The 26,433-nt window shown below is 40.5% G+C and overlaps 2 protein-coding genes across 2 annotated transcripts; both read right to left on the bottom strand.

Annotated features, from left to right (window-relative positions):
• Positions 1-449: 449 nt before the first annotated feature.
• LOC106577565 (carboxypeptidase Z) lies at positions 450-20,047 on the bottom strand. The gene is made up of 12 exons (XM_014155711.3): positions 19,770-20,047; positions 18,626-18,658; positions 17,124-17,341; positions 16,862-17,018; positions 15,586-15,807; positions 15,141-15,370; positions 14,632-14,793; positions 11,080-11,238; positions 10,615-10,753; positions 3,539-3,678; positions 3,313-3,412; positions 450-1,427 (listed from the first exon to the last, which is right to left on the bottom strand). The coding sequence occupies exons 1-12, from the start codon at positions 19,873-19,875 to the stop codon at positions 1,075-1,077; spliced, it is 2,019 nt and encodes a 672-aa protein (XP_014011186.1). The 5' UTR covers positions 19,876-20,047; the 3' UTR covers positions 450-1,074.
• A 498-nt stretch (positions 20,048-20,545) lies between these two features.
• Positions 20,546-25,464, bottom strand: gpr78b (G protein-coupled receptor 78b). Its single transcript, XM_014155712.3, has 3 exons — positions 24,446-25,464; positions 24,122-24,235; positions 20,546-22,486 (listed from the first exon to the last, which is right to left on the bottom strand). Exons 1-3 carry the CDS (start codon positions 25,111-25,113, stop codon positions 22,249-22,251), a joined length of 1,020 nt encoding a protein of 339 aa, XP_014011187.1. The 5' UTR covers positions 25,114-25,464; the 3' UTR covers positions 20,546-22,248.
• Between the last annotated feature and the right edge of the window lie 969 nt (positions 25,465-26,433).

Genomic DNA, 26,433 nt, shown 5'->3' with positions numbered 1-26,433 from the left:
AGCACGGTTGACTGGTACCACAGACTGACATATCACTGCCTCTGGTTCTACTTTAACAGATGCTATACGTGGCCGTGTGGTGGAGAGGGGGGGTGCAGTATGGGGTTGGCTGGAATGGTTGTCTTGCCTGGGATGGCAGTTCAGTTGAATATGTAACATGGGTGACAACAACTGAAATTAGGCTGCCCTCTTATGGCCAATCAGTTTCATTACATCTTTTAAAGAGACTAGGGACCCATTTACTACCATGTAAACACATTTTAGGGACACTTATTGTAAAGTGGAACTGTGACAGTCACTGTCTGAGAATTAGATACTTTACAGTGTTATAAGAATTTAACTTACCTCATTTTGGAAGATTTAAAGGGAGGTAAAATTTAACTGAAGAGAATGTGTTAACAATGTGTCTCTCTTTTATTTAACATACAAAAAGCCAGTAGTAGCAATAGTTAGTTATTTAATAATTTTTTATTATAAACATGTACAAATATGTGAGGGTGGAGAGACAAATGGTTTGAGCCTTTCAACCTTCCGGTGTTGCATTATGGGCATAAAGTGAAGCAGTATAACAGGGCAAAAGCTTGAGAATGGGGCCTACCTTTAGGAGAAAACACTTTAAATTAACTATGCCTTATTAAGCTTACATATTGCTATCATGAACAACTTGATGGCCAGCCAACTAGCTATTTCCTCTGTTGCTTCAGTTATGACAACTTTGAAGCAACGGATAATAATGGTAACGTTAAAATGTGTCACTTTTATGATAACATTATATAAATCATATTCAACTCAAATAGTAGCCTGTCTTTGATCCTGTAATGCAGTGTTCTCAACTCTGGTCCCCGAGTACCCCCAGGGTTGCACATTTTTTATTCAAGCCCTATACAGGCACACATAATTCAACTAATTATCAGCCCTTGATTAATTTAATTATGTTTGCTAGTATTGAGTTGTAACAGACATCTGCAAACCTTGATGGTACTCAAGGACCGGAGTTGAGAAAGGGGGCTATAGGAGGAACGGGAGCCATAGAATTAGCCATAGAATATTCTATTTTATTGGAGTGGAGGAGCTCTAATCAATTCTGAGAAGCCAGGTGGGGGCGGATCCGTGGGCGCGGCTAAAGTAGCTCCACCACCACGGTTTCTCCTGCCTCTCCTCTCTGTTCTGGTTCTGCTCCCTAATGGCATAGCGCTCAAACTGGTTGTAGGGGTCAAAGCGCTCATAGGTTCCCATGGAAGGGATGTTATAGTCCTCCTCTATGTCAGTCTCCACCACTGCCTTCTGCAGAACAAAGTCCACCCGGCCTGCTTTCTGCATGCGTGCCGGGAGGTGGATCTTCTTCATGGCCCTGGTGTAGCCTGGTGCAGAGGCAGTCACGATGTGGATGCCAGCAGTTAGCATGCGCCAATAGTCTCCGTTTTCAGCTAGAAAGAGAGGTTGGAAGGGAAAGAAGATCTTTTGACTCGATGGGTTACACACAGCCTGACATCTCAAACAGGACGTGACTGTTATTTTACACAATTAAAATGGGATCTCTTAGAGCTTTAGCATTATAGAAAATGAAACTACTTCAAACTACTACGGAAATCCTCAAAGCTACAGTTGAAGTCGGAAGTTTACATACACCTTAGCCAAATACATTTAAACTCACTTTTTCACAATTCCTGACATTTAATCCTAGTAAAAATTCATTGGCTTAGGTCAGTTAGGATCACCACTTTATTTTAAGAATGTGAAATGTCAGAATAATAGTAGAGAGAATGATTTATTTCAGCTTTTATTTCTTTCATCACATTCCTAGTGGGTCAGAAGTTTACATTCACTTAATTAGTACTTAGTAGCATTGCCTTTAAATTGTTTAACTTGGGTCAAACGTTCCGGGTAGCCTTCCACAAGCTTCACACAATAAGTTGGGTGAATTTTGGCCCATTCCTCCTGACAGAGCTGGTGTAACTGAGTCAGGTTTGTAGGCCTCTTTGCTTGCACATGCTTTTTCAGTTCTGCCCACAAACTTTCTATAGGATTGAGATCAGGGCTTTGTGATGGTCACTCCAATACCTTGACTTTGTTGTCCTTAAGACATTTTGCCACAACTTTGGAAGTATGCTTGGAGCCATTGTCCATTTGGAAGACCCATTTGCGACCAAGCTTTAACTTCCTGACTGATGTCTTGAGATGTTGCTTCAATATATCCACACCATTTTCCTGCCTCATGATGCCATCTATTTTGTGAAGTGCACCAGGCCTTCCTGCAGCAAAGCACCCACACAACATGATGCTGCCACCCCCGTGCTTCACAGTTGGAATGGTGTTCTTCGGCTTGCAAGGCTCCCCCTTTTTCCTCCAAAAATAACAATGGCCATTATGGCCAAACAGTTCAATTTTTTTAGTTTCATCAGACCAGAGGACAATTCTCCAAAAAGTACAATCTTTGTCCCCATGTGCAGTTACAAACCGTAGTCTGGCTTTTTTATGACGGTTTTGGAGCAGTGGCTTCTTCCTTGCTGAGCGGCCTTTCGGGTTATGTCGATAACGATTCTCGTTTTACTGTGGATATAGATACTTTTGTATCTGTTTCCTCCAGCATCTTCACAAGGTCCTTTGCTATTGTTCTGGGATTGATTTGCACTTTTCGCACCAAAGTACATTCATCTCTAGGAGGACAGGACACGTCTCCTTCCTGAGCGGTATGACGGCTACGTGGTCCCATAGTGTTTATACTTGCGCACTATTGTTTGTACAGATTAACGTGGTACCTTCAGGCGTTTGGAAATTGCTCCCAAGGATGAACCAGACTTGTGGAGGTCTACAATTTTTTTTCTGAGGTCTTGGCTGATTTCTTTTGATTTTCCCATGATGTCAAGCAAAGAGGCACTGAGTTTGAAGGTAGGCCTTGAAATACATCCACAGGTACACCTCCAATTGACTCAAATGATGTCAATTAGCCTATCAGAAGCTTCTAAAGCCATGACATCATTTTCTGGAATTTTCCAAGCTGTTTAAAGGCACAGTCGACTTAGTGTATGTAAACTTCTGATCCACTGGAATTGTGATACAGTGAATTATAAATGACATAATCTGTCTGTAAACAATTGTTGGAAAAATGACTTGTGTCATGCAAAAAAACTATAGTTTGTTAACTAGAAATTTGTGGAGTGGTTGAAAAACAAGTTTTAATGACTCCAACCTAAGTGTATATAAACTTCTGACTTCAACTGTATGTATTCATCTAATAACTACCCCTTAGATTCACAAAGCATACAATAAAAATGACCAATCGCAATCTGTAAGGCTGACTATTGATATTACCTGTTGTGATGTCATGCCTTATTCCTCGGACAGATATCATTGCGCCTTTGATTCCATTCCCATCCGCATCCTTTACTATTCCCTTTATTCCACGGTGGACCTGGGAAACATTGAGAAGCAGTGTTAGTGGAGAAGTCCACTCAGATTTGTGAAAAGGAGTGATTGAAAACAGAAGGGTTGGTTGGGGGATGTTTTGGAATGAATTGCTGGGTTTGAGGTCTCTCACCGACTCCATGAATGTGAGCAGAGCCTCTTTGTTGTCCTGCCAGCCTGTGTATAACTCCTCTTCAGCTGGGAATTTATCACAGCCCAACTCCACCGTAACTTCCAAACAGTTAGTGTGGAGGTAGTTGAAGTCCTGCATACCTGGCCACATTACAAGAGGAAATATGTACCAGTGAAAGAAATGACAAACTCATCATCGCAATAATCCATTACTGTAGAAAGAAAATAACTAGAAACACCACCAGGTGGCATTCATACTTCATAATACAACTTGCTAAGTAAGTGCAGGTTTTCATTGAGCCTTCATCAGCTATTTTAATCTAATGTTATAAATTCACTTCAACAGTCCTAGACTGATTTTCCCATGTTTTTTAAAGCAAATGTCCACTGAAAATCTAATTTATAAAAGTTAATATTCTGTTAACTCATACCCAAATAATGTTGTTGACTCATCTTACACTCCTTTATGCTATTCATGGCCCAAGCTTAAAGTGGAGGGGGGAAAAAAACATTTTAAATATTTGCAATTTTCTCGTAGAGGATGATGTCAGGCTCCTGAGATTAGCTTTTTTGGAAGGAAATCTATTCCAATTAGAAGCAGTGTTAGTGGAGAAGTCCACTCAGATTTGTGAAAAGGAGTGATTGAAAACAGAAGGGTTGGTAGGGGGATGTTTTGGAATGAATTGCTGGGTTTGAGGTTGCTGTGAAACCTATTGCCATTATACATTTTTTTCCCCTTGATATGGTCAAATAACTCAAGCATAGATTGGTAACTTTTTTCTAATTTGACACAGAAACTTGAGGCCATAAATAACTTGGTCAAAAATAATGGCACTGATTGGCCTATAGGTGGCGCTGTTATTCGCAGTCTCAATTAAACCCTCATATCTGTCGCCCCATTTGACCTAGAGACTTGAAACATTGTATGTAGGCATCTTTGCTGATGATTAACATATTTCTATCAAGGACCATCAGTATAGATTTTGGAAAACCTTGGGAAAACTTCTCATGAACCATAAGTCCAAATAACACCACATGTGTTATGTAGTAGGCCCATGGTACATCTCTTAATTTAGTTTGAGAAAAGCTAAGGCATCGGTTAAGAGATGGCTGAGTTAATGATAAATCAGGAAATCTGATTTTATGCATCCATTTAAATCCTTTTTAAATCCACTTCATGACTTATCAACTTGAAACTTTTTAGGGTCATCAAAGACATTACCATGATGAGCCATGTTAGTTTGGCATTGATATCTTAAAGAATAAGGAAACTATTAATAATTAACTTTTTTGACTATGTAATGCTAATGCTTAAAATACACTGAATAAAAATATTAACGCAACATGCAACAATTTCAAAGATTTTACTGAGTTACAGTTCATATAAGGAAATCATTCAATATAAATAAATAAATTAGGCCCTTATCTATGGATTTCACATGACTGGGAATACAGATATGCATCTGGTAACAGATACTTAAAAAAAATGGTAGGCTGGATCAGAATATCAGTCAGTATCTTGTGTGACCACTGTCTCATGCAGTGCGACACATCTCCTTCATATAGAATTGATCCGGCTGTTGATTGTGGCCTGTGGAATGTTGTCCTTGATGCCCTTCCAGACTGCCTCTGCCTACCCAAGGACGTCAGAGGACAAAAATCAGTTAACCACCTAACCGAGGAACTCAATTTAACCTTGCGCAATACCCTAGATGCAGTTGCACCCCTAAAAACTAAAAACATCTGTCATAAGAAACTAGCTCCCTGGTATACAGAAAATACACGAGCTCTGAAGCAAGCTTCCAGAAAATTGGAACGGAAATGGCGCCACACCAAACTGGAAGTCTTCCGACTAGCTTGGAAAGACAGTACCGTGCAGTATCGAAGAGCCCTCACTGCTGCTCGATCATCCTATTTTTCCAACTTAATTGTGGAAAATAAGAACAATCCGAAATTTCTTTTTGATACTGTCGCAAAGCTAACTAAAAAGCAGCCTTCGCAAATGGAGGATGGCTTTTACTTCAGCAGTAATAAATTTATGAACGTCTTTGAGGAAAAGATCATGATCATTAGAAAGCAAATTACAGACTCCTCTTTAAATCTGGGTATTCCTCCAAAGCTCCATTGTCCTGAGTCTACACAACTCTGCCAGGACCTAGGATCAAGGGAGATACTAAAGTGTTTTAGTACTATATCTCTTGACGCAATGATGAAAATAATCATGGCCTCCAAACCCTCAAGCTGCATACTGGACCCTATTCCAACTAAACTACTGAAAGAGCTGCTTCCTGTGCTTGGCCCTCCTATGTTGAACATAATAAACGGCTCTCTATCCACCGGATGTGTACCAAGCTCACTAAAAGTGGCAGTAATAAAGCCTCTCTTGAAAAAGCCGAATCTTGATCCAGAAATTATTTAAAAAACTATCGGCCTATATCGAATCTTCCATTCCTCTCAAAAATTTTAGAAAAAGCTGTTGCACAGCAACTCACTGCCTTCCTAAAGACAAACAATGTATACGAAACGCTTCAGTCTGGTTTTAGACCCCATCATAGCACTGAGACTGCACTTGTGAAGGTGGTAAATTACCTTTTAATGACGTCAGACCGAGGCTCTGCATCTGTCCTCGTGCTCCTAGATCTTAGTGCCGCTTTTGATACCATCGATCACCACATTCTTTTGGAGAGATTGGAAACCCAAATTGGTCTACATGGACAAGTTCTGGCCTGGTTTAGATCTTATCTGTCGGAAAGATATCAGTTTGTCTCTGTGAATGGTTTGTCCTCTGACAAATCAATTGTAAATTTCGGTGTTCCTCAAGGTTCCGTTTTAGGACCACTATTGTTTTCACTATATATTTTACCTCTTGGGGATGTCATTCGAAAACATAATGTTAAATTTCACTGCTATGCGGATGACACACAGCTGTACATTTCAATGAAACATGGTGAAGCCCCAAAATTGCCCTCGCTAGAAGCCTGTGTTTCAGACATAAAGAAGTGGATGGCTGCAAACTTTCTACTTTTAAACTCGGACAAAACAGAGATGCTTGTTCTAGGTCCCAAGAAACAAAGAGATCTTCTGTTGAATCTGACAATTAATCTGGATGGTTGTACAGTCGTCTCAAATAAAACTGTGAAGGACCTCGGCGTTACTCTGGACCCTGATCTCTCTTTTGAAGAACATATCAAGACTGTTTCAAGGACAGCTTTTTTCCATCTACGTAACATTGCAAAAATTTCTGTCCAAAAATGACGCAGAAAAATTAATCCATGCTTTTGTTACTTCTAGGCTGGACTACTGCAATGCTCTACTTTCCGGCTACCCGGATAAAGCACTAAATAAACTTCAGTTAGTGCTAAATACGGCTGCTAGAATCCTGACTAGAACCAAAAAATTTGATCATATTACTCCAGTGCTAGCCTCCCTACACTGGCTTCCTGTTAAGGCAAGGGCTGATTTCAAGGTTTTACTGCTAACCTACAAAGCATTACATGGGCTTGCTCCTACCTATCTTTCCGATTTGGTCCTGCCGTACATACCTACACGTACGCTACGGTCACAAGACGCAGGCCTCCTAATTGTCCCTAGAATTTCTAAGCAAACGGCTGGTGGTAGGGCTTTCTCCTATAGAGCTCCATTTTTATGGAATGGTCTGCCTACCAATGTGAGAGACGCAGACTCAGTCTCAACCTTTAAGTCTTTACTGAAGACTTATCTCTTCAGTAGGTCCTATGATTAAGTATAGTCTGGCCCAGGAGTGTGAAGGTGAACGGAAAGGCTGGAGCAACGAACCGCCCTTGCTGTCTCTGCCTTGCCGGTTCCCCTCTTTCCACTGGGATTCTCTGCCTCTAACCCTTTTACAGGGGCTGAGTCACTGGCTTACTGGTGTTCTTCCATGCCGTCCATGGGAGGGGTGCGTCACTTGAGTGGGTTGAGTCACTGACGTGGTCTTCCTGTCTGGGTTGGCGCCCCCCCCTTGGGTTGTGCCATGGCGGAGATCGTTGTGGGCTATACTCGGCCTTGTCTTAGGACGGTAAGTTGGTGGTTGGAGACATCCCTCTAGTGGTGTGGGGGCTGTGCTTTGGCAAAGTGGGTGGGGTTATATCCTGCCTGTTTGGCGCTGTCCGGGGGTATCATCGGATGGGGCCACAGTGTCTTCTGATCCCTCCTGTCTCAGCCTCCAGTATTTATGCTGCAGTAGTTTATGTGTCGGGGGGCTAGGGTCAGTCTGTTACATCTGGAGTATTTCTCTTGTCTTATCCGGTGTCCTGTGTGTATTTAAATATGCTCTCTCTAATTCTCTCTTTCTCTCTTTCTGTCTTTCTCTCGGAGGACCTGAGCCCTAGGACCATGCCTCAGGACTACCTGGTATGATGACTCCTTGCTGTCCCCAGTCCACCTGGCCGTGCTGCTGCTCCAGTTTCAACTGTTCTGCCTGCGGCTATGGAACCCTGACCTGTTCACCGGACGTGCTTGTTGCACCCTCGACAACTACTATGATTATTATTATTTGACCATGCTGGTCATTTATGAACATTTTAACATTTTAACATTTTAACATCTTGACCATGTTCTGTTATAATATCCACCCTGCACAGCCAGAAGAGGACTGGCCACCCCTCATAGCCTGGTTCCTCTCTAGGTTTCTTCCTAGGTTTTTTGCCTTTCTAGGGAGTTTTTCCTAGGGAGTTTTTCCTAGCCACCGTGCTTCTTTCACATGCTTTGCTTGCTGTTTGGGGTTTTAGGCTGGGTTTCTGTACAGCACTTTGAGAATATCAGCTGATGTACGAAGGGCTATATAAAAATAAATTTGATTTGATTTGATTTGGTCCCACTACTCTTCAATGGCTGTGGAAGAACTGGGACATTTTCAGATTTCAGGAATTCTGTACAGATCCTTGCAACATGGGGCCGTGCATTATCATGCTGAAACATTTGGTGCTTATGGAACATTTCTGGGATGTCCACACAATACCAGTAGATGCATATGAGTACATATGCTAATATGCTAAAATATGCTAAAGAATACTTTCAAAAATCTTCTCATGAACCATTAGTCCAAATGGCACTACATTTGGAATGTAGGCCCATGGTAAAAAATGTTTATTTTTGTATTTTTTGTTTACATGTCTTAACTTAGCTTGAGAAAAATCTGATTTTACGTGTCCATTTTATGTGTCCATTTAAAAATGTCCCTTTGGCCTATTCAACTAGAAACTCGCTATCATGGATGTCCCTAAGACACTGAATTTGGTATTGATATTTCAAAAAACAAGGAAATTATTGACAACTCATTCTTTGCATATGAAACACTTACGCTCAAAATCATCTGCAAACATCTTCTCCTCATGAACCATACATCAAATTCTCTTCAGATTTTGTATTTAGACTCATTACATCAGTCTTTAATGTTTTGAAAAATAATTGTTGCTGCATTCAAATACGGCTACACTGTACCTATAGATGCACATTAGCACATTATTTTTAGCATTAGCATATTATCCTAATACTAAAAATACAAACAAACAAAACATTTCTCATGAATCATAAGTAATAGGGATGTAACGAATCACTGATAAGCATCGGCCCTGGTTCAAATGTTTAATCCCGGTTCAAATGTTTAAGATACGAGTGCATCGGTCCACGGGAGCCCAAACTGATCGAAACGGTAAGAAAATCGATTAAAACGCTACGAAACATTGTTCTGAAAATACAGATAATCTGCTGTGACTGAATTGATATGTCCTATCCTTCAGCCTATCGAACTTTTATGGATTTAACTGCATATGAGATTTAAATATTTTTGGTAGTTCTGCTTTAACCAGTCAGTGCATTTGGTCATTTTTACATGAACAGGGTAGTTGTCATTTCATAACAAGGACAGCAATACTTTTTGAGAGCCGCACTGGTTGGAATGGAAGAAGCACAGCTCTCCTCAGTAAAGCTCCAAACGGTCAAAACCATTACTTTTTGAGACGGGGTGAAAACAAAATCTGTGTTATATTAATTTGCCATGTACTGTATGTCATAGCTAATTTCAAAAGAGAAATATTAACATATTACTAGCTCAAAACATTTTAATCTGCTATATGACAAGTTAATCAGTGGGTGATGTGGATTTCAGATAAAAAGTAGGGGGACAAAAACATAAATAGCCCATCCTTATCTGATAGTGGTAGATGCTCAGTCTGCCCTATGGCTTAGCTCAGGTCCCTAGACACACATGAATCATATCAAACCGAATCACAACGATTCGTTCCACTAATCACACTGAATCACACCGAATTGATTAAAACTAAAAGTATGGTTCCTGTATCGTATCGGAGCACATGTATCTAGATGCGTAACGAATCGTACTTGTAAGGAGAGATGCACATCCCTAATAAGTCAGATTGACTCCAGATATACTCAAAGAATTAGCCTCTGATGAATTTGAAAATGATTAGTTGCTGCATTCAAAGTCGGCCACGCTAAACCACTAGATGACACCATATCACACCAGGGCTATAAGAACTTAACTGATGGACATGGAGCCATGACATTTGGTATGTAAACCTTATGTATATGTCCTTAGAAGCTGTGTGGCTATAGTCACTGCAACCTTAGATGGCAGCACCCAGTGGCACCAATAACTATTGATCAAGTGGACTTTGTCTTATGCAAATGAATGCTAGATATAAATTATGCAGATGAACAATGTGAAATATCATGAAAATAAGCAGAAAATATTCAACAAATATTAACATTAGTGAAATTGACTCTAGAATTGTATATAAACTCAAAACATTAAGTAATTACTTTAAGAATGAATACCTGCTGTATTTCAAGCTACAGCACTAGACTAAACTTCACTTGCGTCATCCTGGTGGTTTTGAGAGATAAACATGGTAATGCTTTCAGTGATGGCACATAAAGGAAGATAGTTCCTACATGATGGAGTGCTTGCTTTTTTATCCAACTGATATCGTCTCCTTTCTGTCATCCTGTGAACCCTGTTCATTGCTGCTCACAGCTATATTTATAGGTCATATTTATTAGAAATCTGGAAACACTGGACAGTTACTTTAAACTCACCACCTGCGAAACTGTACCACTTTGCTCCATTAATGATGCCGTCCTGGCCGATGCTGCCAAAGTTCCCACACCTTTCAGAGTTATTTCCTGACATGGTGGCATGGGCATCTGCATATGTTCTCGCTATCTGCTTGAATACCTGCAGCAAAAAATAAAACATATGTCTTTCTCATTCATAAAAAAAGATAACGGCTAGTTCTGTTTACTGTTAAATATATTTGAAATGTTAGTTTGATTTGTTAGCAGCTAATATACATTTCCTTTACATGTGACTGCAAAGGAAATCTCCAAAATGAAACTTTTTTCTCAAGAATGTGGTAATGAATCATCATAAATGCAGGGCATGAACAATCAATTGGACAGCTCTCTGCAATAGACACACTTCAGGTCATAGAGTGCAGTCCATTCTGGAGAGTTCTGTCCATGTTGGAGTGAAGAGTACATGTTGCTGTCAGTCCTACATACCTGTTCATCTGGCGTGGGGGAGAACATCTTCTCCTCAAGTGGGTGTTTGGAGAGGTCGTAGGGATAGGACACCACCAGCTCCCCTCCGTGGAAGTTAGCTGAGAGCACAAAGGGAATGGACCTGATCCACTTCATGACTGCGTATGTCTCTGGAGCTACCTGATTTACATAAAACACATATGTCACCATCTTCAGCTGGTCATATCACAACAAAATATAATGATGGCATGACAATAGGAAATGATTGGTGAAGCTCAAAGCTCAATTACATATCTTGATATCAAATATTGACGATACATCAATAACGACACAAAAACTTGATTTACTATTTAACGGATGCCCCGCTTGACTTTCTTTAAAAAAATGCAATAGTGTGCAACTGCAGCCTGCTATTCAGGGCGTTCCTGCATGTGGGCATTCCTGATTCTGCAGGAATGCCACCCCTCAAGCATCCCATTGGTTCCTTCATGAACACCCCCCATCGAGCATCCCATTGGTTCCTGCATGAAAGCCTCCCGCCTGTCCTAGCTTACAAATTGACAAATTGAAGTATAAAGAGGGGTTCCTGCAGATGCAGGAATGCCCCAAATTGCAGGCCACAATTGCACCCTTCTCAATTTATGCGGTGCTTTGTTCTTATTCTGTAATGCACTGTCCGCTCGCTACTTGAGGATTTCCCAAACTGATACGTGAGAATCAAAGACCAAACCCCCTCAAATCACACGATTGTTATGTTCAACCCTCTAATTGGACAGTGACACACATGCTCGGGACATGTATGTGAAGATGTTTATTTCTCTCGCATGCCAGCATAATTGAGGCCGCTGCAAATTCTCACTATTTATGTGTCCAGGTTAAACGTGGTGGAGCGTCTCGTTATTAACAAACAATCAGTTAAATTCATGATTTTCTGACCTTTTAGAAGCAATTAATAACCCAAAACAACAATGTCATCATCGAACCGAACGACTGGCCAGAGATCAGGGCATTCCTCGCATTCCCCAGTGCAAGCTGAGAGTATTTTGCAAAACCAAATTGAAGTCAAAATGAGTGATGACATCGAAGTGTGTCGGCTGTATGATGATTTCCGATTCATAACTTACATTTGACCGGAAGCCTACTGCCTGTAGACAGAATGTGTTTGAAGTTATCATGTGCCCCGAGAACAGCATATCCTGCTAAATGCATCGCCAGTGGCACGCACACACATTTCGCGCAGATAAGGACCTCCACAATGATGTGGTCGACTATCTCCAAGGTGGGTGCTTTTCCTGGCAGCCGGATGAGGCAATTGAAGGAGGATGCAGTGAGTGATTGACTGTATAGGCCTACTGACCTCGAATTTAATAAAGCTTGCTCTGTAATGGAATGATGCTTCTAATTGCGCATTTTAAATAAAAAAAATATTCTGTAGATTATACGATAGATAGACTATACTCTATGGCCAGATTGAAATTAACTTTTTTCAAAGCTACATTCATTTGACAGACCTAACTTGAATGATTGTCCATCTTTCCTCAAATTAAAGGCCTTGTCTATGATAGGCCTATTTATATTTGTATTCATATTTTGTTAAAGCCTATATGTATATGATACATTCAGGTAATGAACTCATTATACATTAACATTTCATTTTATTACAATTATTTCTTGTCAATCAATCTTGAATTAGAAAAACATAAATATTCTACTATATTACCCTATGTGCCTTGCAAAAGTATTCACCCCCTTTGGCATTTTTCCTATTTTTTTGCATTACAACCTGTAATTTACATTTATTTTTATTTGGATTTCATGTAATGGACATACACAATATAGTCCAAAATGGTGAAGTGAAATGAAATAACTTGTTTCAAAAAATTCAAAAAAATAAAAAAGGGAAAGGGGGGCGTGCGTATGTATTCACCCCCTTTGCTATGAAGCCCCTAAATAAGATCTTGTTCAACCAATTACTCCCCAAACATATGGAAGAAGGTACTCTGGTCAGATGAGACTAAAATGTAGCTTTTTGGCCATCAAGGAAAACGCTATGTCTGGCGCAAACCCAACACCTCTCATCACCCTGAGAACACCAGTGAAGCATGGTGGTGGCATCATCATGCCGCGGGGATGTTTTTCATCGGCAGGGACTGGGAAACTGGTCAGAATTGAAGGAATGATGGCGCTAAATACAGGGAAATTCTTGAGGGAAACCTGTTTCAGTCTTCCAGAGATCTGAGACTGGGACAGGGGTTCACATTCCAGCAGAACAATGACCCTAAGCATACTGCTAAAGCAACACTTGAGTGGTTTAAGGGGAAACATGTAAATATCTTGGAATGGCCTAGTCAAAGCCCAGACCTCAATCCAATTGAGAAGCTGTGGTATGACTTAAAGATTGCTGTACACAAGCGGAACCCATCCAACTTGAAGGAGCTGAAGCAGTTTTGCATTGAAGAATGGGCAAAAATCCCAGTGGCTAGATGTGCCAAGCTTATAGAGACATACCCCAAGAGACTTGCAGCTGTAATTGCAGCAAAAGGTGGCTCTACAAAGTATTGATTTTGGGGGGGTTAATAGGTATGCACGGTCAAGTTTTCTGGGTTTTTTTTGGTCTTATTTCTTGTTTGTTTCACAATAAAAAAATATTTTGCATCTTCAAAATGGTAGGCATGTTGTTTAAATCAAATGATACATACCCCCTAAAAATCAATTTTAATTCCAGGTTATAAGGCAACAATATAAGAAAGAATGCCAAGGAGGGTGAAAACCTTCGCAAGCCACTGTACATTAAATTACATTTTCGCCCTGTAGATGACAGGGATTGGATTGCACTTTTTCCAGTGCTGCATTCATTTGACAGACCTAACTTGAATGATTGGCCCTCTTTATATACAGTAGTCTATTTCTCCTATAATGTCTCATCTATGATAGGCCTTTTAATATTTGTATTGTATTCATATTTTGTTGAAGTCGAGTTAGGCTATACATTTAAGTAATGAACTGATTATACATTAAGTCAATCATTTTTTCACACAGTTTATATTGTATCCTATTATACATCATATGTTAATAATACTGCTATTGATGTTTATCAGTGATATGTTCAGAATAAAGAAACTGTCACACGATATACTGCCCATTGCTTAATTTCCCATGATTATAACAATTAACATTGTAACATTATCTGCATTCTTTTTCAAAATAACACAGGAAGGATTTCCTAGCATCATTTGGAATAATGTAACTCTTGAAACCCACATTAGGCCTAGAGCTTGCACAGGTGCGTAGGACAATGTGGTAAAGTACTCATTTATTCCTTCTCCACTATTTATGAAAAACCCTTTCACTTGGTATCAATTTGGAGTCATTTGTTTTTCTGTTTTGTTTTTTTGCCTCACTTTCTAGAACAGAAATCAGTTAAACAGTAAATAAACTTTGTCCGGCCTAATGCCAAAATACACGTAAGGCAATTGTCATTTGATATTTGACACATGTATTCATATCCAGTAGCATAAACACCACACAATCAATGCAAACATGCATATAAATCAATAGGAATTCATACTGTACCTTATCAAACCAGTAAGCGTCTGGGATTGGGATGTGGTCGCTACGGAAATGCCGGTGTCTGCGGCGGCTGTAGGCGACAGCGGTCAGGTCAGGGAAGTTCCTGTTCAGGTCAATGTTTTGGGCGTTACCTCGACCCAGGGTCCAGCTGTAGTGGTTCTGAGCCTGTAGAGTTTCATACAGTGGATAGTATACTGTAAGTATCGAGCAGTGAATATTATATGATTGATATTTGATTGGTGCTGTTGACTAATGTGAATTCAGTGTTGAACACAGGAGGCTGCTGAGGGGTAATGGCTCCAACCATTACCACGAACCTGGCCTCCCCAATTAAGGTGCCTCCAACCTCCTGTGGCGCTGAATAAAGTTAACGTTCCGACCTGCCGTTGAATTCTGGTAAAAACCTGGTAGAATATGTGTATACTTTCAAAGCCAATAAGTCTTCCATGTTGATTCACCATCATGTTGGAATTACGTTCAAATAACATAGCAAAAACATTGATTCAACCTACCTCCTCATTCTCGGGGTCGTTGGTGCCCTGGACCTCAGCAGCAGCCAGCTCATAGCCGTCAGGGTTCATGGAGGGCAGGATGTGGATACGCGTGGTGTTGATCAGGCTCTGGATGCGCTGGTTCCCCAGCAGGTACTCTGAACACAGGTACTGGGTCAGATAGATCAACAGCTGGCGACCCAGCACCTCGTTCCCGTGCATGTTGCCTATGTACTTCATCTCCGGTTCAACTGTTGATATGAGGAACCAGGATAGGGACTTACTTAACATTTATTCAGCAAGAAAGTTGCTTGAGATGAATGATCTGTTTTTTAAGGGAGACTTGGCCAAGACAGCAGCTTACAGTCAAGTGCAGCAATCAGAAAAGACACGCTATCTCTGGTTGAACTCTGAACCGAGGACTCCCTCTCACTCTACTGTATATTTGAGGACCATTTGTACTCACGTAATTCATGTACTCCAGGGTTGTTTGAGAACTCAATCACTAGCAGGTCTTTGCCCTCCACACTACGGCCGATGCTGTAAGTTGTGGCGATTTCAGGGCATCGCGCTGCAGTCTTCTTCAGGATGCTGTTCATCTGGGCGTTAGACTGATAGCTAAACTGAATGACAGTATGAGGCTCCTCAAAGGTATTATCTATACTGGCCTGGTCTTCTTCCTGTGTTACTATGAGAAAGAAGAGATGGTGACATTTTATAATAATGGCTTATTCGTAAAAGTTGTAATAAAGTGTAGCCAAAGATATAAAGATCAATAGTGTTCCAAGCCAGTTAAGACACTTTTGTATTAACTAGCAAGCGTGACTTTTGATTCAATGTCATAGAAAAGTTTACATTTGAAAGCATAACCATGCTTCAATAAACCGCCTCACTTAAATAAATTGGATGGATATCAGAATACCATTTTATTAAATACGGACTTAGTCTTTCATCTCATGCCGAGTAGAGCCCTGTAAAATGTCAGGAGACTGACGAATTAGAGAAAGTGGAAAGACTACATTCTAGCCCTGGTCTGCACTTCTATATAAATGTGCTCATTTAGGCAAATGTGCCAGACCTGAAAGGTAAGCAACCAATCAAAGTTGAGACATAAGACCAAAGATATCAGTTCAACATAAATATCAGCATGGAAATAATGATAAAGCTTAGTAGGGTTGCCAGACATCAGCTTGTGTTTCAGTTAGAATCTAATATCCGTTTGGAAACAGATTTCACACTACACTAAAAACTGTTTTGCAAAATTTGGTACCACCATCTGTGTGCATATCTATAACCATATCATAGTGTATGTATAACATGTAAATTCATATCTATGATATGTTTCTGGGAAATGGCTATATGAACATTCTGGCCAGGGACAGGCCACAACTCAAGCCGGGGACAGGCCACTAAAATTGGGGAAATCGGGGACATCTGGTCACCTTATGTGGCAACCAGGCGACTGTCATAAATCTGCATAGCAATGCCATTCTCAGTTGGCCCTCCAAGGATGCTTCTGTTATTAGAGGGGGTTTGGGTGTTATTTTTCTTTAGATTGATATAATCTTGTAATAATATTGACACACATGGTTCTCTCTAGTCGTACATTTTGCTCATGTGATTGTTTTATGTCTGAAAAAACTATTTGAGTCAACATTCGACTGTGTTAGTGTCCTATTGTAGTCTATCATAGATTGATAGTCACTTTTATGACATGACACCAGTTAAACTGTGGTTGTTACCTCGTAGGCCCTCCAGTGGGTCGTAACAACCCTCCTGGTCGCTGACAAAGAAGCGGTCACAGTCCAAGAAGTAAGGCCAGGCCATCTCGATGCCCTCGAAGGCGTGGCGACAATTCTTACGGACCGCCTCGCAGGTACTCCTGCACGGCTTGAGCACCTTACATTATAAAATAAAACATTCTGACTTTAATGAAAGTTCTGATATTATTGAAAGTTATTACATTATCCAGTGTTATTACATTATCCTTTGTTAGCTACACACCTTCTCCTTCTCACAGCGTGGCAACAGCACTGAGCAGCCCAGCATGCGGATGTCCGGGGTGCACTCTCCATTGAGCAGGTTGTGGACCACACTGAGGAGGAGGTACTCGGGGCCCAGCTCGGCCTCCTCACGGGTCCTGTGGCCCAGGATGTTGGGGAACATGGTGTGGGTGTAGGACATGTCGTCGCAGTAGTTCATCATGATGTCCACGCACTTGGCTGGGTAGAGGTGAGAGGCAACCAAGAAGCAGATTCAGAAAGATGGAAGAGATTCAGTACTATATGGTGACTGATCTGAATGTAGACTCATAGCTTACCATGTTGAATCATTCATGCATAAAGTACACATAGTACATCAATAGGCTGTAATATAACATTATGCAATGCTTCATAATATCATGTATTGTTTCATACTATTATGTAATCTTTGCAATTAACTTCAATGGGACCTTTGGATGCTTTTGTAATGTGGGTGGCAAAATATTCTTATAACAATTGATTTGTTATTAATTATTTTCAGGTGGGGGCGTAGTGTCAACTCGCTTGCAAGATGTTTTCTATGATTCCATATGTTCTCTCCATTGTAAATCAGTATGTTTAGGGGTATTGGCCAGGTGTTTTCCTCTTGTATTTACATTTGTTCTCAGTTCATTTATTTAAGAAATATAGCTAAGTTGTTCAGTAAGCAATCATCACTCATTTCCTTGACATGGAAATATACATAACCTGATATTAAATTGTCATATGTATATGCATATTGTATGTATATTGTCATATGTATATAAGAATCCATCCCTTTGTCAAAAGCGTTTTTATTATCTCATATATAGCTACCTCTATGCAGTACCAAAAAGGATGAAGTGTCAAGGTTGTGCGCTACTGGTACGAAGTCAGGTGCAGGAGAGCAGTGAGTTGTGATCAGGCGCACTTTATTTGGCAGAAGCACAAAAGACAGACGCAACTGCGTCCAAAATCCTCCAGCCACAGGCAAAAGTAATTAAGCGCGAAAACACTCACAAATATACAAATGTATGACAAATACATACAATGGGTCAAAATACGATACCAGGGGGAAAAACCAGTCTGGCACATAACTAAACACGTAACAAAACAATTCCACACAAAGACATGGGGGAAACAGAGGAATAAATACATGCAGTGTGATTAGGGAATGTAAACCAGGTGTGCAGGGAACAAGACAAAACAAATGGACCGCTGAACGCTGCCCGAACAAGGAGAGGAGCCGACCTTGGCGGAAGTCGTGACATGAAGTCCAAATATTTCTATTATGTCTGGAGATTAAAATGTGAATATTTCATACAGCTATTTATCATCCAAAAATACACTTGATAGCTCGGAGATGCCTTAAGGCCGTAATATCCCATTGAATATCCCACTGCCCGCCTAAAGCCATAATAACCTTACTAGATGTTGTCAGTCAAGCCTGTACACACATTACATTTACATACGTTTGAAGGGTTTCTTGATGAAAGAAATACATACGTTTTTCCGGTTCTGGTTCTTTGCAAAAACGACCTGAAAGACAAACCATTGTTCGTTTATTTCATACCTTCAACACTAGATGGCAGAATAACATTTATCACCACCGTTATTGGTGACTTTAGTCTGTTTTTATGAACCCTCTATCTGGCTTTACCATCTCTCCTCACAAATGTCTGCCTGTCCAGCCTGGTCTCATAGAGTAGACGTAATATAGTAAACATAAATCCAAGACACTCAAATTAGTATGATATGTTACGATTGGTATGGTTACATAAGACAGATGGTTACTTTAAGCAAAAACGAAGGTTGCAAGTTCATATCTCATCACGGACAACTTTTTATCTAATTAGCAACTTTTCAACTACTTACTAGTATTTAGCTCTTTGTAACTACTTAGCACGTTAGCTAACCTTTCCCGTAACCCTAACCCCAACCTTAACCCTTTTAGCTAACCCTTTTCCTAACCCTAACCTTAACTCTTTTAGCTAACCCTTCCCCTGATGCTAACCTTAACCCTTTAAACGTTAGCCAGCTAGCTAACGTTAGTCACCTAGCCACCTAGCTAGAATTCGTAACATAGCATACGTTTGCAAATTCGTAACATATTGTACATTTGCAAATTTGTAACATATAATACGAATTGTACTTTCTAACATATCATACTAAATGGGTGATGGCCAATCACAAATTAATACATACCATACGAAACTTAACATATCATACTAAAGAGAAAGTATCGGATTTACGTAAAAAAATAATACGAAATGCTCTGACACCAGGTTGGTCTGTCAGTAAAATCGTATTAATTTTCTAAGACTCTCATTCTTAGGATCAGATGAACTCTCACTAGTGATGAATATCTACCTTAATATTTCTATATAACTCTACAATTCTATCATTCTCTAAAGAAATTAAGCATTTTATTTCGCACTCATTTTTGAGACACATGCTGTAAGAGGTTACTTTTACTTTTGTTACTGTTGAATTAAAATAGGCTACAATAGTTTGTCTATGTTTTAGATTAAATTCCTCTGAACCATTGCTTTGTAGATAAACATATTTCAGGAATAGCCTAAACACTGTCACATCACTCCTGTGAACAAAACACACCATGTGTGTTATCATAGCAAGCGGAGTACTTTACCGAAAAATTCGTCTCCAGGGTCGCAGCGCGGAGAGGCACACCAGATAACCGTTCCAAGTGCATTCAGAAAAACAATAGTCTTCATTTTCCTCCGCATAAATTCCATATTTTGTGATGTGGCACCTCAAGCCTACTGCGCCTAATTACACGAAAACTTTGAGAGCTTCCTGAAAAGTGAGTTTATTACAAGTATTACGGTCGACTATCAAATTACAGAGGGAAATGTTCCGGACAGAAGCGGCAGAAGGCTGGAGTTGGGAGGATTGTGCTTGAAAACATGCTGCAAATAAACTTTCTGAAATACACCTCTTACCAATCCTATACTGTAAACAGTTTTACTCAACCATTTCCACATATATTAACCTTTCATTTCTTACCGTAAAATGTATTCATTTATTGGACATGTATGTTGACAGTGCATATGCTCTATAAAATAAATAGGCTTCATACTTTTTGCTCGATGAATTCTTCCCGCCCTTCAGTCCTCGCTCGAGCCAATCCTTTGATCCCTTTTAATAAATCAACAATCAATCATACAGAGGCCTTTAATAATATCACTGTACTACTACTTACTGCATGGCAACTAGTTATTGGGTTATTCGATCGAGGTGTGGTGACACAAACGATGAATTGTGTATCCAGGCAGCCTCTAGTCTAGCACCTGGAAAACAGCTGGTGATGCATCTGCCATGATAAAATGCCAGATGGGCATTAGATATGAGATATGCTTCAAAATGTCTCTGCTATGTTGTCTCATATGGCCTGGTTTCAAATGATGCTTGTTATTTGACAGCTTTATTGCACATTTTTCACCAACATCTTTACTCACACACTGCCAATGTAGGCTACAGCAAGTGGCTTACAGAATTAAATACTTTGTGTCTATACATCTAAAGAAACAAGTTCTGATAAAGCAACTATAGGAGCTAAACAGTCATACTGTATATTGAATTCTGGCACACACACAATAACGTGTTTAAAGCACTTATTGAACGTAACATTATTCCCCTATAGCACATTTATTTAATTTTAAGATCAAATAAATAATATCGTTTCTAATACAGTGCAACATAGTTTGATAAAGATAACATAAGGTATTTATAAATATCCATATAAACATTACCAGCAATCACTGGAAATGTTTATATGGATATTTGGCAAAATAAAGTATTATACACAGTAGTACAAAGCCATTTCAGTCAAAGTTATCTTTGTGTAGTACATTCAGTTACAACATGCTAATATCATAGTAAACATGATATTTGCCTTTGGCTCCTGTAACTAGTAGCTCTGAGAGAAATACAAAGTGCATTAATTTCCAGTGATTGACATGAAGAAATTGTGAACAACTGCAGTAGTAGTCTAACCCAATGAGTATAACATAGTCCATAGTCTACATAACATGGCCATCTATTTAGCAGTACTTGCCACAGCGAGTACCATTCATTGACAAGTGCAATTAACTTCAAGAAATTGCTTGATGCCCCTTGAAATTGCACCAGTGGGCCAATGGCTACTAGCCAGCAGCTAGCTAAGCGTTCCCATCCTCCCTATGCACTGTTAACAGTCCATAACCTTGTAAGCTCGGGCACCCAGAACTAACATTTTGAATAATTGCGTCAAATGCTCCATTAAGTTCTGGGGGGGAGACGTGTTAGAAAATGTACGAACGTGACTAGCGAAGTCGCCACCCCTCTAAACGGAAACTCTCAGCCATTTCAGGCAAGTCCATTGGGCCCAATGTCCCTTCCCCTACCGAAATTCGAAAGACGTGAGCACCAGCGAAATAGTGATTCGTTCAACTGATCAGTGACGAAAAATCAGCGTACCGGAACAGAGTTCCTCGTTAGTCGTAGCATCCAACAGTCTGTCGAGATATGGTACTACCATTTATGTTATGTGCATCTGTCAACAAGAGATTAATAACCTTCATAGCACTTCCCTGTGTTCTATATGGGTGTCAAAAGGTCTATACATTTGGCTATGTCAGCTTCTTTATAAAGAGCTTTTTATGGTAGATAAGTGCCCACTAGCATACATTGCTACTCAGCAGAGACAATAATTCAGTCTCTAATGGTGTGATCCATCCGTTTATGATTCAACCTGAGCCCCTGGCTGATTCAATAACATTGATTAATTTGATTCTGGCTCTGTGCCATTGTGTCGTGTGTGTGGTTCTACCAGTGAACCCTGGATCAATAAACTTCCTTTTTTACCAATTACGCCTGGAGCAAACATCCCCAAGTCCATCTTGCCATCTTCCTCTGTCTACCCCTCCGGTTTTCCTGTCTCCCTCTATCCTACTCCTCCCCTCTTGCTTTTCCTCCCACATCTCCCTCTCTCTCACGATCTCTTTTCTTCTCCAACAATCCCTTTTTTTCTGACCATCTCTCTCAGCTCCTGCCCTTTTTGCCATAAGGAAACCTTTATTTTTGGGCTGTCTGTCTGTGGTATATTTGTTATGTCCAAAATGGTGCTATTAACTGATCCTATGGAGAGAGTAGTCGTTCTCTGTGTCCAGAGAGCTGTTGTGGCCAGACGATGGGTACAGGTCACGGCGCAGCAGCCGGTTGACGACGGTAACCAGGACCTTCTTGTACTGTTGACGCAGGAGGGAGTAGGCAAAGGGGTCGGACGCCGCCTTGCTGTATGTCAGGCACTTACTGAAGATTCCCCAGTGGCGATTGATGCCCACAAAGGGAAGCAGCTCCGTCAGCCTGAGAAGGCAGAGGTCAAGTTAGAGTTCGGAAAATAGCCTTTTAGAAAGGGCAAATGTTATCCCATATTCAAAGCATGGTATTTATCTTGCAGCGAGTTGTTCTGTTTGCTATTGAGAGTGTTTTGTGGTAACTCAGTTGTTATTCTATGAAATGCCATGAGGCTCTAAGGTTGCAAGGTAGAATAGAATAAATGTGGCTTTATTGTTCGGCCGAAAAACAGCGTGGGCGACTAGCATTATACTGAAGGTAATAATAATATACAGAAAATATTTATTCATAAGAGATATGTATAAGATGAACATTGCTCCATTAATATTGCCCACTGGTATGCATAAATGCTAATGACGCATGCAGTTGAGTGATAGAGGATAAATCCTGCCAATAAGCAGCAATTTCCCCTTCATCAAGTAATTCCGACTCTTTCCATTGTGTGCATAGGGGGTTAAAGGTCATGCCAATTACTGAGACAGTTTTCCTCATTAAAATGTTTTTCGTTATTCCACCCCCACCCCCCTCTAGACCCCACCTGTCAGGTGGGGTCAGGTGGGGTCAGGTGGGGTCAGGTAGGGTCTAGAGTCCCACACCCACACACTATCTAAACCAGGGGTATTTCACTCTTACCCTACGAGGTCCGGAGCCTGCTGGTTTTCTGTTCTTCTACCTGATAATTAATTGCACCCACCTGGTGTGCCAGGTCTAAACCTGGCGGGGAACAATTAAAACAAGTAGTGGAACTGGCTTCGAGGTCCAGAGTTTAGTTTTAGGGATCTAAACTATCACCCAGGTCTGTATAACACACCTGCATCGGATTTCATGTAATGTTCTTTGAGGCATTTTTATTGCTCTGAAGTAAAGTTTCGGACTGATGCATCTAAAAACACTCCTCTTGAATTAATGTGGAGTTCTATGGAACCCCTGTTATTCCTAGTCAGGCACCTGCCCATAACTACCATGCTACATTCCCTCTAGACCAGTGTTTCCCAACTCCAACTCCAACTCCCAACTCAAGTACCCCCAACAGCACACATTTGTGTTGTAGCCCCAGAAAAAAAAAACTGATTCAACTAACTGAGGTCCTGATGATTAGTTGATGAGTCGAATCTGTTGTTCTTGTCCGGGGCTACAATAGAAATGTGTACTGTTGTGGGTACTGGAGGACTGGAGTTGGGAACCACTGCTCTAGGTCATGCTGTGCGTTCTTGGAAATTAAAGTCTCTTTGTCTGATAAATGTCATCTCATGGTTCAGTGAAATTAGATGACAACAGATAATGGATTGTTTAATGATGGATGTTTCAGTAACAGATGGAGATCATTGTGTCATAAACACAAACAAATCCTCATTGGGTGAAATTGAATTAAACCTTCCGTTGTGCATGCATATTGCCTCACCTTTCAACTGAACTTTGTTCAATCAGTTATTTTGCTGTGTGGCAAAGTTATTAGACAGTGTATATACCATTTGATTATAGCCTATATATTTACTGTTCATTAACTGAGTTTAATGAGCAAAGTCTGTTCACCCGATGATGTATTAATCTCATAAACCCTTTAATAGTGTGTGTTTACAGTAGGTGAATAAAACACCTGTTTGTACAGCTGCCTGTATTGCAGTTTACTGGAAATCCACTTACCTCGTAATAACATAGGGAGCAAAACAGATGATGAACGACCCAATGAAAATGCTGATTTTCTTGGTGGCTCTCTGTTTCCTCCGCTTTTGCTCTACCAGGCACCTTTGTTTCACACTGAAAATAGAAATGAACTTTTATTAGTCCAGCAGAACAAATGACAAAACATTATACATTTAATATTTCCTTAAATTTTTCTAACACCTTCTTCTAAGCGTGTTTCCTCAGGGTCGACGCTATAACCTCATCATAGACTACTGTAAAGTTATTACAGCCCATTGTAACGGCTATTCATTCCACACCTCATAAGTAAAGGAACATACATACGTTGGGTGAATATCCACCAGCAAGAACAGGGTCTGCATGGTTATAACGTCAATCCTCTTGCAGTGGAAGCGTGCAACTTTTAACACCTTCAGATAGGTGAAGCACAGGATCAGTAGAGAGAGCATGAAACTAGTGGCGTGGAAAACGACGGTGAAAATTGTAAACTTGATTCTGTCGCTCTCCTCGCTCAAATGCAAGGTGCACGAGGCGTAAATCTGGCTATAGTCAACCCAGGAGAACAGGAGGGCGATGACGGAAAACGTGAGGGAGTGGAGCCACGAGTAGCACATCATGATCACTGCGTCCTTGTAGCGCATTTTACTGGAGTAACTCAAGGGAAAGACCACCGCTATCCAGCGGTCTATACTGAGTGCTGCCATACTCAACATAGTGTTCGCAGTCAAAAAGGTCTCCAGAAAGCTCACTGTATGGCAAAGGCAATCCCCAAAAGGCTGCTGGTTTCCGATAATCCCCACCAATGTCGATGGCATGTTCAAAAGGGTGATAAGTATGTTGCAGAAAGACAGGTTCATGGTGAATATTCCCGGCACCTGTCGGCGGATCTCGGTGCTCTGGACAAAACATAGCAGCACCAGTAAGTTCGACAACAACGAGACAATTGCGACCACAATAATGAACAACGCGAAGATAATTTCCACAAAGTCCATGTCTCACTTCGAAAAGTCCACTTGCGTTTTACATACACCTGTAAATAATAAACACGTAATATCCACCATGATTGCACCGTCGTTTATCTCCAGTTGGTCCTCATTACAGAACGTAACTCCTGCAAGTCTCGCCGTCTCCAAGTTGGTGGAGCGCTGTCCAGAGTGCTGAAGTGAGGAGACGCTGGCGCGCCTTTCGAACCGCAGACCATTTCGTTAGTCAAACTTGTGGATTTTTCTACTCTCACAACAGACCACACACGTATTTGGAACAGCATTCAATGGTATGTGTAATTGAGCGTTTTGGTCCCACATGGGCTGATGTTTCGTAGCTCCTCTCCCTCCTACGACTACCTCCACAAGAACGCAGTGGGACTGCTACGCGCCGCATTGTCTTGTAAACAGAACATGCGTACTAGAGATACAAGGGGACTGTTAGGGGAGCCTGCCCTGTCTAGCGCAGTCGTTTGAATAATAAAAATGAGCTATCACATTAAGCTAAAGAGAATGTCATCCATGTAGTTTTATAATATGGGGAAGTTTCCCCCATTGGGTTATTCATACGTTTTGTAATTTACTAATGTGTTTGCGAAGTGATACACATTAGACCACAGATGGCCAAATAAATAATCATAATGAACTAATATAAACACCTTTACTGCGTACTCATTTAATGATTAACTTTCCCAAATCGATAGTGGCTCAGCGACAGTGATAGGCCTGCTTGACAGATACTCAATAATTATGCGCGTCTCCCGTAGTCGAACGGCACCAGCTGCACATTGGAGAGGCATGCAGGGAAACAGGCAAATATATCAGTTTCCCTGACATGAATTATTCATAAACCCTGAACAATTGTGTAAGATTGTTAGAACTGAAATCTGTCTCAACTGTTTTGTAGTAAAATATGAATGTGACCAATTATGAATGCAAGTTTGGAAGAGAAGGTACGCCTACCTGTATTGCTGAAATCCATGCAGCCCCAATAGTTTAGATTCTTTCATTATAATATTGGTGTAATATTTGACTGGATATCATCATGTCAAAGAAAGACACACTGGAAAATTATGTTTGCATATTCATGAGGCAATAACTCTTACCTCATTTGGTGGAAAAGTACTGTAGATCCCTACAGCCTACTAGCATAATTTACATGCCAGAGACAAATTAACTCATAATGCAGTAAATGTCCTGTATCTGAAAAGAACTATCATCAGATAAACTATAACCATCATCACCGGCCTCAATTATGTAAATTCAGTATTTTGTCAAACATAAAGTGAAAGTATAACAGTTATAATATATTAGAACTCCAAAGCCCAG

This window comes from Salmo salar, chromosome 18 (assembly GCF_965601325.2).
Source record: "Salmo salar chromosome 18, fSalSal1, whole genome shotgun sequence".
Taxonomy (NCBI): domain Eukaryota; kingdom Metazoa; phylum Chordata; class Actinopteri; order Salmoniformes; family Salmonidae; genus Salmo; species Salmo salar.
This window is presented reverse-complemented; position numbering and strand designations above follow the sequence as displayed.